Source organism: Hipposideros armiger, unplaced genomic scaffold (genome assembly GCF_001890085.2).
Source record: "Hipposideros armiger isolate ML-2016 unplaced genomic scaffold, ASM189008v1 scaffold_271, whole genome shotgun sequence".
NCBI classification, from domain to species: domain Eukaryota; kingdom Metazoa; phylum Chordata; class Mammalia; order Chiroptera; family Hipposideridae; genus Hipposideros; species Hipposideros armiger.
In genome coordinates, this window is record NW_017731621.1 from 1474018 (window position 1) to 1486992 (window position 12975).

Sequence of the window (12975 nt, forward strand, 5' to 3'; positions counted from 1 at the left end):
AACGCAAAGGCAGCGGCATTCTGGCATCGACAAGGTGGGGTATGTGGCTGCCGGGAAGCCAAAGAGGAGTTCCGCATCCAAACAACCGGCGGATGGTCTGGTGCGTGTAAATCAGTTTGGGGGCCAAACACTATAGTATTTCCTTCTTTGGCTCTGCATGTGTAGCTGGTGAGATTATCAAGTCAATACTGTATTAGCACCTTTTAATCAAACGGTAATGCCTGCCCATCATTAATCCCAAAGCACAACAACATCCAGTCATAAAAATAAGTCAATGCATTTTTTTTTCTTTGCATTGTGCTGTAATGTTTAACACAGAAAAGCTCTCAGTGCATGGGAGATTCCTCTCCCATTCAGCTCCCAGTTAAGCTGGCCTTCCGAAGCCTGAAGTAGAACTCTCTATGAATGCTGAGATGTCTCCTATAGTTCCCTGACATTTGAGCAGCTGGTGAAGTCTGTATTTAAACACGCTGCCTGTGCCTATACTGGCTGCGGCTTTTGTCATCAATAAAAGCCATTTGGCAACCTTCTCTAAGGCACCTAGATGATGTGTGTAATAGAGTGTGAGACAGATGACACTACCTCTGCTGGCTTCCATACTGATACTCGGCTCTTAAATGATAGAGTCTCAAGTTTACCATCCGTTTCAAAGCAATCTTTCTTCAAAACCATTGTCATTATCACTGACGTTATTAACAGAGGAAGTAACACTCCGAGATTTTTCTTTTTCCATTTCTTATCTTGAGACTACAATGGAGGCAAAAGCAAATAGTCTAATGGAGATATATTTGAAACCATGCAAAGCCTGGACTAACTCTGTTTTTAACAGTCAAGAAGATTGTTTCATTCAGCTCATTTGCTCTTATTATCCAGGACTATGTGCCAAACTGACAGTTTCCAAATGGAGATTAAGAATGCATAAAAAACATATAAAATGTCAACGAAAATCAATCAGGCACAGTTTATGCATTTACCACAATTTTGGAACAAGCAGAACTTTTGTAAATAACTTTGTGAGAGAGATATAGTAATTAGCAGGTCTCAAAAGAAAAGTGTTAGCAACAGAACAATAAAATTATATCTCTATAAACTCGACCCATTGCCCTTTCGTCTATGAAACCTGTAATTAAAGCCTGAATGATGCTTCTAATTATATGATCCTTATCCCATCCAAAAAATGATCTGACAAATCTGATGACTTCCTTAACCTTTTTATTCTACTGGCAGTGGTGCGGTAAGAGAGAAGTTGTCTCCTTAAGGGCTCTGTCAAGTTCTGAACTGTGTGCTGTGTGCAATTACTTAAGAGAAAAAATTACTGCCATTCATAAAGTGAGAGCACATGTTAAAAAATTTCACTCTCTATGCTACTCTGGGTGAAGTTAAGCAACTTCAGAACTCAATGTTTCATGGATTGGTAGTTTGTTAACCTTTGTAATTTCTCCAAAACAGGAGGAAGTGGTAGTCCTATGACAAGATTTCAATTTTCTTTTCAGCACCACTGAAAACACTGTGGTGGCTTTAGGATTAGGCCTCAAATCTGGCTTTTCAGTAACATAAGCTCCTACACCGAGATTGGCTGCCAGCTCCTTCTACAAGACAACAAGAAGCCTTTCCATTGGACAGAAATAACTTAGGTTGTTAGTGTCCCGTTCTTCTACTAACATATGCAGTGGGGTTCACTGGTCTGGACAGGAAAACTGCTCTGCTCTTGTACGGTCCACACCTTAACTTTTCCAGACCGTTGGATATGCTGTCTCAGCAGTTATTTCTCTGGCTACTGACCAAAATGCAAGAGAAAGTAGACTGGAGAGAAAAGATACAGGTACCAAAACAACAAAGCTACATTTTTTGGGGGGCTGGGTAGGGTTAGGTAAGATAGCCTGTTTATTACTGTCTTAAAGCCTCTGAATATATAATAGCAAAAAAAAAAAAAGAAAAAAATTTCCATCTGTAAATGTGGCCAACCTGTCATTTACCTTGCAATTATTTATTGTCTCCACTTTCAGAATGTCAGAGATTGCTAATAGAAATGAAAAGGAGTTGAATTCCTCTTATTTCGGTAAGGTTACCTTCTTGCTGCTAAAACAGATAAATGATTGACTGGGGAAAGGTTTCACAAAGTAATTTCCTCCTACAGACAGGATCTAAGGAAAGCACGCAGCCCTGTCACAGGAAAGATTTTGGAACCCATCTATTACACTTGTCATTTCAATTGAAAGGATGTCTTAACTCAGGTGTTCTACCCTTTTCTCTTGGCTGCATGAGAATTTTTAGAGAACTAGATGACTTCTTGCTCTGCACACACACATAAAAAACATAGGTACTTTAAAAAGCACGTACATGCCTGGGCCTCTTACTTTTCTGCTACTTCTCTGAAAGAGGCACAACAGCTTGCTGTATTTCCACTGAAGGAAGCATGATTTAAAATAACTTTTGCAGCATGGAGGAGATTTCAACCGATAGAAAACTCATTTATAAATTCCCATGCAGCTGAAAAAAGATCGTAATGCAGCCAAATTTCCTCACTGCAAATTTTTAGCAGTGGCAGGAGTTATTAAACATATGCTATCAGTATAATATTGGAGCAAAAAAAAATTTCACATGCTAACACACCATCCCCAATAATGGTCTGCTTATTTAAAACTGGCACGGAGAGATCATTCATTTATATTAGAGCTCCAGAGGTTAAGTGCAGGCAAGGACTTAACAGTTAGCAAAATCTCATCCTTGAGATGAGATGGGAAGACTGTATTTGGACCGAGCTGACAAGATGCAGTTAAGAACCCAGAGTGCATCCGACAGAAGTTTCTACATATCTGAATGCTTAGGTAGTACATGGGCTAGTCTAAAATGTCACAATCACACTGAGTCCCTCTCTGTGTACGTGTTTTAAGAGTCAAAAGTCCTACCCTAACATGCTGATCAGATGAAACAAAAAACAAACAAGTCCAGTCTGCGCTCGCCAACACCCCTGAAAATATTGCCAATTCATTTGTCAAGGGTTTTGGCAGGAGAATGTTGGAATACCATAAACACAGCTGGAAGATTCTTAAACAAGCAGAAAGTTACCTTACATGGCCGTGAAGATTTGATTCCAGTTTATGGGACAGAACAATGAAATAAATTCCTTCATTGTCTTTGAGTTGGATATTCAGTTGCCATGGTGCAGAAAACCCTGCAGATTGTACCCAAATAGTTCATTCAGACTGTGGGCTTATGGCTACGTGAGAACATGTACATGGTAGGAAATCGATGCCAAAGTGACGCTGTCCCATGAATGCACTGGCTCAGAGGCCTCAGGCTTTGATTCTGAGAGCAAACATCTCAGCTGACTTGCCCTGTGTGGGATCCTCGTACGTGGCTCGCTTCCTCATGTCCAGGAGGTGGGCCTGCCATTGCAGATGGAGCTGGGTCTCATAAAGGTGCCTGAAAGCATCTCATACCAGGTTTTCCAAATTAGAAAAGATGGCCAAATGGGTTACTGCCTCCAAAGGGGAAAACGCATGTACAGATGTGGGCATACTGTGTGCTATGAGGCAGAGTCCTGCTGTTGGTTGAGTGGCTTCAATGGGTTTGGCAGAAGCTTAGGTGCCATCTGTGTTGTTGTGACAATTTTCTGAGTGTGTGTGTGTAGTTCTGTCCTGGAACATGGCACAGACCTGGGTGCTGATGAGTAACAGTGGGACTGTAAAATATAGGCTTCCTCACCAATAGGTAAATCATAATTCTTTTTTTTTTACAGACAGTGATTCTAACTGAGAGTATAGCAGGGCCTGACAGGTGCAAAGGTACAGGTCCTGGCAGCCCACTAGGCTGGTTCTGGGAGGGAAGTGAGTCAACAAGTCTGGAGAAATCGCAGCTTACTACTGATCAGGGGGGAGTCTAAACCACTTATGTGGCAGAGGAGAAATTACATTTGACACCAATGGGGAGGCCTGCGACACTAACTGCTCCCTTGGTCATCACCATTCTTGTGGCTGAACTGGGAAAAGCAATGAAAAAAAAAAAAAAAGTGAACCACTCAATGGCACCCCCCCCCCCCCCCATCATAACCAAATGGTTTGATTTAAAAACTTTTTGATTGGCTAGTTTCTATCCTTGCTTAGTATCAGAAGGTACTTTTCGGGGCAGCTGAGCTTTCATTTTACTTAAGTTTTAGCTATTTATGTTTGAAACAACTGAGCCAGCAACAGGCACAGAGACCAGCAGTGCTGAGCGCCCTTTATCTGCAGTGCCACTAATAGGCGACACTTATTAATATTTGATTGGAAACTGCAATTCTTTAAAGAAAGCAAAATAGTAGCATGAAAGAGAATTGTTCTTTTAACAAACACACTGATTCAGAAGCTGTCCCCTGTACCGAGGTTTCCCTGGGTCTTGCTAATTGAAAAACCTACCACTGTCTGTCTATATTTCAGAACAAATGGGTATAGATGAGTATTTTCTTTTGTACCATAGGGAATACTCATCAGTTCACCAGAAATTACTTTTTAATTCAATAAAAAGAAAAAAGAAAAAAGGGCAGCAGGAAGGTCCTACTCTTTACATTGAGCCACCATCCCATAAAATATGGATGAGGGTCCTCCACAACTTGTTTCAAAACAGGCTGCGTCTGTGTCTAGCGCCGGTTAATCAACCAAGTGGCCGATCAAACTGGCCGAGCTCTCCTGTCAAGTCCTGTGTCCTGCTCCTGCCTAGGAAAGTTTGGGCTGCTTTAAAAACTCTTATCTGCAAAAATAACTCACGTGTGCTCAAGGAATTCTAGACGCTGGGGCACCAATGCCATTCATCACTGTCCCCACTGGACAGATGGAGAAAGTGAGAGGGAGGGTCGTTGCATGAATCGGCCCATCCCCTGACCGGGAGGTCAGAAGCCAGGCCTGCCTAACTCACGGTCAAGGTCTCTCTCCTAAACCATATGGATGGTATGCTTGTAGAAAAAAACCTTCCACATCCCTAACTAAGGATGCCCTATGGGAGTTGCAGGGCGGATGACTGCTGCCATTAACAAATGGGGAAACTGTGGGAGACAGGTAGGAAAATGTACTGACGATGGTTGCATTTCCTGTCAGGAGAAATTCTGGGACTGGGACCTTGAGGTGACTGACCTGCAAGCCGCTATGAATTTCACTGTGAGTAATTTTGGAGCCTGCCTTTCTGTTCTCCATGCCAGATGCTTTGGCAAACAAAAACAATGCAATGATAACACAGAAGAGTGACTGAGAACAACACCCGGAGAGAACGGTGGTTCTAATGACAAAGCTGACAGCAGAAAAGGGATTGAAAAAAATATTATTGTGTGTTTCCTGCATATTTTATTTTTCGTTTAGCCACCCTGCGTGCCCCGTGCCCCCATGTTCTCTCCTGGTTTGCCTGCCTCAGTGGGCACATGTCTATCATAACAGCAGAAGAACCAAAGGGATGACCACATGTGTTGGGACGCTCTCATGACATACATCTGCCAGGGTGGCACAGAGCGGGCCAGGATGGAAAGCCTAGTGACTGAGGCCTTACAGGAGCCAGAGGCTGTGCAGGTCACCAGCACGATGGACGGCTTCGGGTGACACCAGTAACGGCACAGGTGGCAGGCTACAGATGAGCATGGGGCACTGGGTCTGCTGTTTAGGGATCCCCCTCAATGTCGTGTCCTGTTCAGCTTTCAGAGAACCACATCTTTTCAGTGAGGGTTTCATAACAAGGGTTTCAGACTGTCAAGAGAACGCAGAAACTGTGATCTCCGGGCCTCCTCCCCCCCCTTTTTTTTTTTAAATCACTTTCAGAAGACAATACAGGGATCACAAGCTTGGAGCTGTGCCACCTCCTTCTAGACGTCCTCCGTTTGGGGAGCCGGAGGTGGGTGTGGGCGGAACGCTTTTGTTCTCAGGGCCTGCGATTCTAGCAGCTGACATCGTGAAGCGTTCTGTCTAAAAGTCAAAAGAACAAGTGTTCTTCCTCACGTGGTGCTGACTTTATGTAAAACTAGGGGGATGGGTGAAAATTAGCGCCTTAATACTTAAGGCCGCACCTCTTCTTTCCACACTTGGTTTGGGATGGCAGCTCTGTCCCAGAACCAGAGGCTGCGAATGAAAGGACATTTCTAATTAGCCCCATGGAACTCGCACTGATAACTACATTAGTAGAATGAAATCCTCTTCGTGTTGCCAAAAGACGGATTTCTTAGAAGAATGGAATACTATGTTTTACATCCTCGCTCTCGGTTCGGCCTCCCTGGCCTGATGGGGAAACTGCAGTCCGATGGGTGTTCATGCTCAGTGACAGCCTATGAGTGGCTTAAGGAAGGGGGTGTGTGGCATTGTCAAAGGAGATGGCAAACATGGAAAGAGAACCGTTATTTCCAACTGCTTTGTACAGCCGTGAGCAAAAATACTGGTTTTTATCCATGCTCGGAGCCACAGCCTCTGCTTCTATCATGGTGACAAAGAGGAGCCTACAGTCTTATTCTGGGAGAAAGTCATTACTCTGTCACTAAATGGACTCCCTGCGCTCAGGACTCCAGGACTTTTCCCCTTTGAAATAAAACCCTGATACCCCAAGATGGGCCCAGTTACTCTGAGTCCGTATCTGCTCCGCCCTAGTTGGGAACATGGACCTTTTTTCTGGGTTTACATCATTGTGAAGAGGCCGATACCCTTCACATTTCTCTTTAGGCACAGCCAGAAACTAAGATGAAAACAACAAATATTCTCTCTCCTCCACATTTCTCCCTCCCTCTCAGCCCCCTTCAACTGGAGACTGAAAAGGGATGTGTAATAGGGCAGCCAGCTGACAGTGATAACCTGAGCTAATATGTTGGCACCAAGACCTTTCCCGCCTTGAGACATAAAAGGTGATCATTTTGGCTCCGGTGAAAAGTTCAGGCTGGGTAACTCTATCACATGGGACACATTACAGGGTCACCTTGTGTTGCGTGCGGTGGCTGCATCTACCTTGACTGTGACACAGAGTTCCAATTAGCTCTTAAGGAAAGAGGCTTCGGTGACGGCACACTCACCTCGACTCAGCCCATCGGGTCCCCGGAGGATCCGGCATTCTTCTATCTGGCCAAATGGAGAAAACATCACCCTGATATCATTCTCGTTACATTTCTTCGAAACCATTCCTATGAACAATTTTCTGTCTTCCACAGCTAGGAGATAAAAATAATGCATGAACAAAGGCCATTGGCATCTTTTTCCTTGAAACCAATGCTTCATGACGACATCAAACCGGGTGCCAGGCACGTGAGTCCCCAAGCTGACTCGGATCCCCAAGCCGACTCTTCAGACTGGCAGTGGCCCCCACACATGCCACCGCACCTCTGCTTCCCCACCTGGCCCTGTCTGAACACTGCATCTCCCTATAAGCTTGCTCTTTCTTACTCATGAAATGTCTTCATAAGGACACGAAACATCGTGAAGTCCTTCCCCCCACCCAATGTGTTTACTAGAACGTTAAAGTTCCATGTAGTTGCTAAACACTACTGTTCCATGGAGATATTTTTGGATACGGATTTTTTTTTGTTTTTTTGTAGATGTTCTTTTAACTTGAGTGACAGGGAAAGAAAAAGGTCAGGAGAGAAAAACAAAAGGAACAGACGTAGTAGAATAGGAAACAAAACTTTTAACAAAGCACTGGATGGAAGAAAATATCCGACTCCCCCAATTTCAGAAAGCTTCGTCCCCAGCGATCCAGATAAGCGTAGGGGAGGAGAGACACTCATTCCTCTGCAAAGCTAGTAAATGATCTTTTGTCCTTGGCTTGGGCTGTGCAGTCCTAACCCGGGCAGCACATGTGGTCTGCATGTCCCAGTGAAAGAGGAAGGTGGCTTTAGTGAAGTGAATGGGGCTGTGGCTACTTGAGAATCATGTCAGGATGGCCCCGTGCTGGGGGTGAAATCCACACCAAGAAAAGAACAAAGAGGGAACAATTCTCTTCCACCCACTTGGAGGCAGGACTTTGGATGAACAGAAATGCACTTTGGGTGTTGGGACAACAACGTGCAAATTCTATCCTTGGAACCTGACAGAGGTAAAGGGAAGGGAAGCTTTATTCAGATGACCTGAGAGACTTTCCTCAAAATCTGCCAGCTGCGCTCAGGATGACTGGCCTACATTTCACTTTAAAGGCATAATTACAGCCGAGTTCAGGACACTGTTAGATTTTTTTTTTAAGAGAGAGCAAGAGACCGTCATAGAACCCCTCAGGGAGAAGACTTGCTTGTTTCGCATGTTTCATTTCAATCCATTTCTTAGAATTTAAAAGAAGGACAGCAGCTTGCAGCAGCTCCTCAGACCATCCTGGCTTAGGGGAAGGGCTCTACCATCCAGCATTATGAAGAGACCTTTTTTTGTTTGTTTGTTTTTGTATCTGCATTATAATCTTGTCATTGCTATTTAATTGGCTTTTATTTCTGTTTTTCTTATTCTTTTCCTGGACAGAAAGTGTCTCATTTTCATTTCACCCACAAGAATGCATTCTAGACTTGTCACATGGCCTCCGCCCTCTGGGAGCTGGGACAGAAGATCCATGTGTAAATACCTCACAGTGACATGGCAGGAAGGGGACAGTGATGGAGCACAGGGCGCTTGCTCCCATGAGGTACTGTCCAGCAGAACATGGCAGTAAAGGGACAGTTCTAGACACGTCCACTGCTGTAGCTGAAGCCACGCGTGGCTCCTGAGCACTTGAAAAGTGGCTACTGTGGCTGAGACTGAATTTCTAATGTAATTTAATGTTCACCAGTTTAAATTTAAAAAGCCACATGTGACTGCTATATTAGACAGTGTAGTTCTGAGGGGCCTAGGTGAGACAGCTAAATGCTCCTCGTCACGGACCTCCAGACTGAAATAAGGAACTTGAGACGTTTGGTCTAACTCTAAAAGGGACCCTGAGGCCTGGCAGGGGAAGGGCCCTGCCTAGGGTCTTCAGAAAGTGGGTGGTCTCACCTGAACCCTGATCTACCGCCAGCCCAGGGATCTTTTCCCACTACTGTGTTTCCTGCAAGCCCAGAGGAGGGAGGTGAGGCTTAAAGGGGAGAGTGATGCTGGGACTAAGAGACTTAGGTCCTAGCTCTGGCAGTCATTCAGCTGATGTGTGACCTTGGACAATGACCTCTGTGGTCCTCACTTTCGTCATCCCTACAATGAAGGATTAAAGTCTCTTCTTTCCCCTTTTCTCTTTCCTTTCTTTCTTTCTTAAATGCTGGAGAGAAGGTGGCCCAGTCACATGCTGGGATTGAGCACCTGGGGGTGGAGGGTGCTGGCGCCCAGAAACCCTTCCACCAGTCTCTCTCCACACTTGTGGCAGCTCTGAAGACAATGCAGAGAAACCGCAGGGCTCCCAGGAGTACCGCTTGAACCCACAATTCCACAGTACTTGACAACTACGAACTGTGCTACAGTTTGAGAAAGGCTTGCTGGAAGACGTGGCGCTTACGCTGGCCCTGCAGAAGCACGGGCAGGGTGGGATAGATGGGTAGTGGGAGGGGGGACGCATACTAACTGGGCAAAATGTAGAGGCAGCACAAATTAAAGACCGTGTTGGGGGTAGATGGAGGACTGCAGCCTGACTGCAGCGCAACAGGCACCATTTTTTTGCTTCATCTGTAGAGAGGGGCTCAAGGTATCAGGAAGGTAACAGATGGTCCAAGGCCTCTGCCTGTGTTGAAACTCATCAAGTAGACACGGGGAATCGGGGTCACTGGCTGGTTCCTGGAGGGAGGCCACCGAGGGCCTGACGTTCTGTATGCAGATGAAAAAAATTTAAATGTAGGTTCTTTTTTCTCCCTTCAGACTTAAGTGAATTACCAATGACCATCTCCTAGGAGCCAGGGAAAGCACAGGAAGTCAAGGGCTGTGCTGGCACAACAATGATCCAAGTGCTGGAAACATGAGGTACCCCAGTAGAGGAGCTTCCTTTCCAACAGGTGTCTGTGGTGGCAGGACAGATGGCGTCAGACCCCTTCACACGTGAGAGGGTGTGGCATTCTCTAGAACCGGAAGGGGAGAGGCTAGAGCTGACTGCTATGGGCAGCGGGGTGGGTATGACTTCCGGTTGCAGTGCCCATCTTCCTCCTCCCTGCTCATCTCTGGGACTCCCACTCGAGGAAGCTACGGTTGATATCTTTATGAGAGTCAAAATAAATTCCGATTCTGTTTCTTCTGATCCTGAAGAACCTAGTTTTAGTTCTTCTAGACAAAAGCCAATGATACATTCCCAGTTGGTCCTTGGTTTCACTGGTAAGCTTATAATTATGGTATTTAGCTAAAGCAATTTGTAGGTTTTGAGCGTTAGAGGGATATGACACCGAACAAAACATGCAGTTCCTAAGTCAGCTAAAAGATGATTTTCTTCCTCAGATGAATCTTAAGAAAATGGAAACTATTTCAGACATTCTCACTTTCTCGCCATCATGAAGGGTAAACTCAGAGAGGCAGGGAGACAGTTGATAACTCTTTTTTCAATAACGAGTATTAGCTAAGAAAAAAAATTGAAACCTATGCTACCCATATGCTATTCCAAATGCTAATTTCCTGTGTGTGTGCGCATGAAAGGATGTGTAAAGGAGGCTGGCCTTTTGCAATCTCTTGCTAGTCAAGGGTGCTCTGTGGTTTTGACAGCTGGGCCACGTTTGCTTTAATGGCAAAAGGGGACAACCAATATATCCAGGTTTCCTCTCCCTTGAGTTTTCCAGTGAAACCGTAGTCATACAATTTCTTCCTGGGATTCCCATGCAAAGGATCCCTAAACAGCTTTGTCAACATTTCAAATAACTATAATTATCTTGAATCCACTAAACTTTCTCATCAGTGTTTGATGAATGTCTTGGTGGGTTTTTCCTAAGTATATTCACGGGCAGTGAGTATCTCACTTATTTTTTTAATCCACAAGAATGCTGATTGCTTAAATAAACCAACCACGTTCACGGTATTATGCTAAGTGCTTTAGGGGAAATTTAAAAAGAATAAAATGATAAGGTTCCTGCCCTCGTGGGAAAAAGTCTATTTTTCTCTAGGATAACCAATGAACGAGTGAGGGGAAATGTTTTTATAAGTATTTTATTAAGTGTTGCACAGGTGGGGTTACTGTCATTGATAACAAGAAGCCTGGAAGGCTCTCCAGACCAGGGACCATTTCAAGATCTCCTTCCATGGTTTAAATAAAAAAGGGTTAATATAAGAAGTGCGGACTTTTTTAAGTTTGGGGAATAGAAACCTCATTTTTAAAAGATCCCTGCTTGTAAGCCTGTGCTAACACCCTGGTATGCGACCAGTCACAGTCACACCTGGGTTTGGGGGTGGCCTGAATTAATTAACAGGTTTTCAATGTGTTAGTGCTAACATATGGCATTTGATTAGTGCCTCCAAATACGCTCGTCTCTCCACTTTGAATTTAAGAATTATTTCTTCTCTCCACTTTGAATTTCAGATTATTTCTTCGTCTTTCACTACATCAGAAAGTGACTGGATGGGTGTGATTCCTACATGTGCTGCAGCCTTGTAGGTCTTCTCCCTTCCCGAAGATATTTAGTTATCTTGACTCCGGCAAGTTCTGAACTGGACACATGGACACGGGGGGTTTCGGAGGCCTTGAGGAAAGAGATGGGGCATGAATAGTGTTTCTGGATTAGAGGCTTTAAGGACCTCAGACAAGGTGTGAGGTTGTAAGGTTAAAACAGGGTGGATTTATGCTCTGTCTACAGAGTCCACAGCAGTCCTCTCAGCCGGAACTGACTGCAGTCGCTGAGACCCCAAGCCCAGAACCAAAGGCAACTGCTGTGCTTTTCTTATCACTCAGGGCTAAACAAGCTTCGGATCCAGCAACTGCATTCCATTTTCAGTCTTGCGCAGCTGGTACCTTTTCCTGCATAGTGGTGAAGAGTTAAAAGCTGGAAAACAGGCCCTCCAATGATATGGAGAATTAAGGAGAGTAACTATTGGGTTGTTGGAAAAATCATGATGTATTTTTTTCTATGTGTTTCGTTGCAAAAACGCATTATGACTTTTCCGACAACCCAGTAGGTTTGTGCTAGTGTATGCTGAAATCCACAAGTCCTCCAAAGCCCTTCCTGCACCACTGCTCGACTATGCACAATGGAAGAATAACAAAAAACTTGGATTCCGTTGAAATCTGGGTACTGATTCAGTGTTCTTCTTAAAGGCCCCAGCATTTTACTGTTAATACAGTGGGCTTAAAAAATTTTTCTTTTTGGACACCTGGCACGGTAGAAGCACGAAGGCGGGAGTAACATGAGTGAGTTTGCACAAATGTGCTAGAGGCTGCAGCTTAAATCAGAGCCAACTCAAAGGGCTGGCTAGGAGAAGCCAGGGAGATTTCTGGATCCTGCTCAGTGAAATACTGACGCAGAGGGCAGATCGAGGAGCATCCAATATTTCTGAGCTCCCCACAGAGGTTCCCTGTGTCAGAATCTCTAGCTAGACAAAGGCCGAAAAGAGTGATTGTGTGTGTGGAATTCATTTGTCCATCACTAATTAATTTGTGATGAGCAGCCCTTTCTTGCTCAGCAAATACAAAGTTTTAGAAATCTGAACATAGTGATAATGAAGGCAGTAACTGTCTCACTGTGATGAGCCCTTTGTGCTATCCATAAATGTCAGCAAACTCAATAAAAGTGCAATTAGGGCTCGTTATTCTTCTTTCACAACTATAGGAGCTATTTCGAGCATCTGAGCCAAAGAAATCTTTGTGCTCTTTGAGCTTTGGAAACTATGCTTACCTGTCAAAGCTGCCATGTGAAATCAGGAGAGGCTTGCAGCTTTTATCATTTGCTTTCGAAAATTATACACTTCTCCTGATGGAGGAATCAGGCCCGAGGAGAACCTTGAACCCTGTTTATGTCTACGCAAGGTGAAGTCCCAGTGGAGCCTCCATTAGGGAGAACACTTTGAAAGCAGCTTTCAGACAGGGAGGCCAGGTCAAGCTATGGAATGTGACCAAAGATGCACCTTACAAGTG

General features: G+C 44.5%; 1 protein-coding gene across 22 annotated transcripts in view; it reads right to left on the reverse strand.

Moving 5' to 3' along the window:
* CELF2 (CUGBP Elav-like family member 2) overlaps positions 1-12975 on the reverse strand; it is a 505669-nt gene that overhangs the window by 66207 nt on the left and 426487 nt on the right. For all 22 annotated transcript variants that reach the window (XM_019656964.1, XM_019656963.1, XM_019656962.1 and 19 more), the window contains one exon: positions 7013-7147. In XM_019656964.1, coding sequence (XP_019512509.1) covers positions 7013-7147 — 135 coding nt within the window. The remainder of the gene's footprint in view (positions 1-7012; positions 7148-12975) is intronic.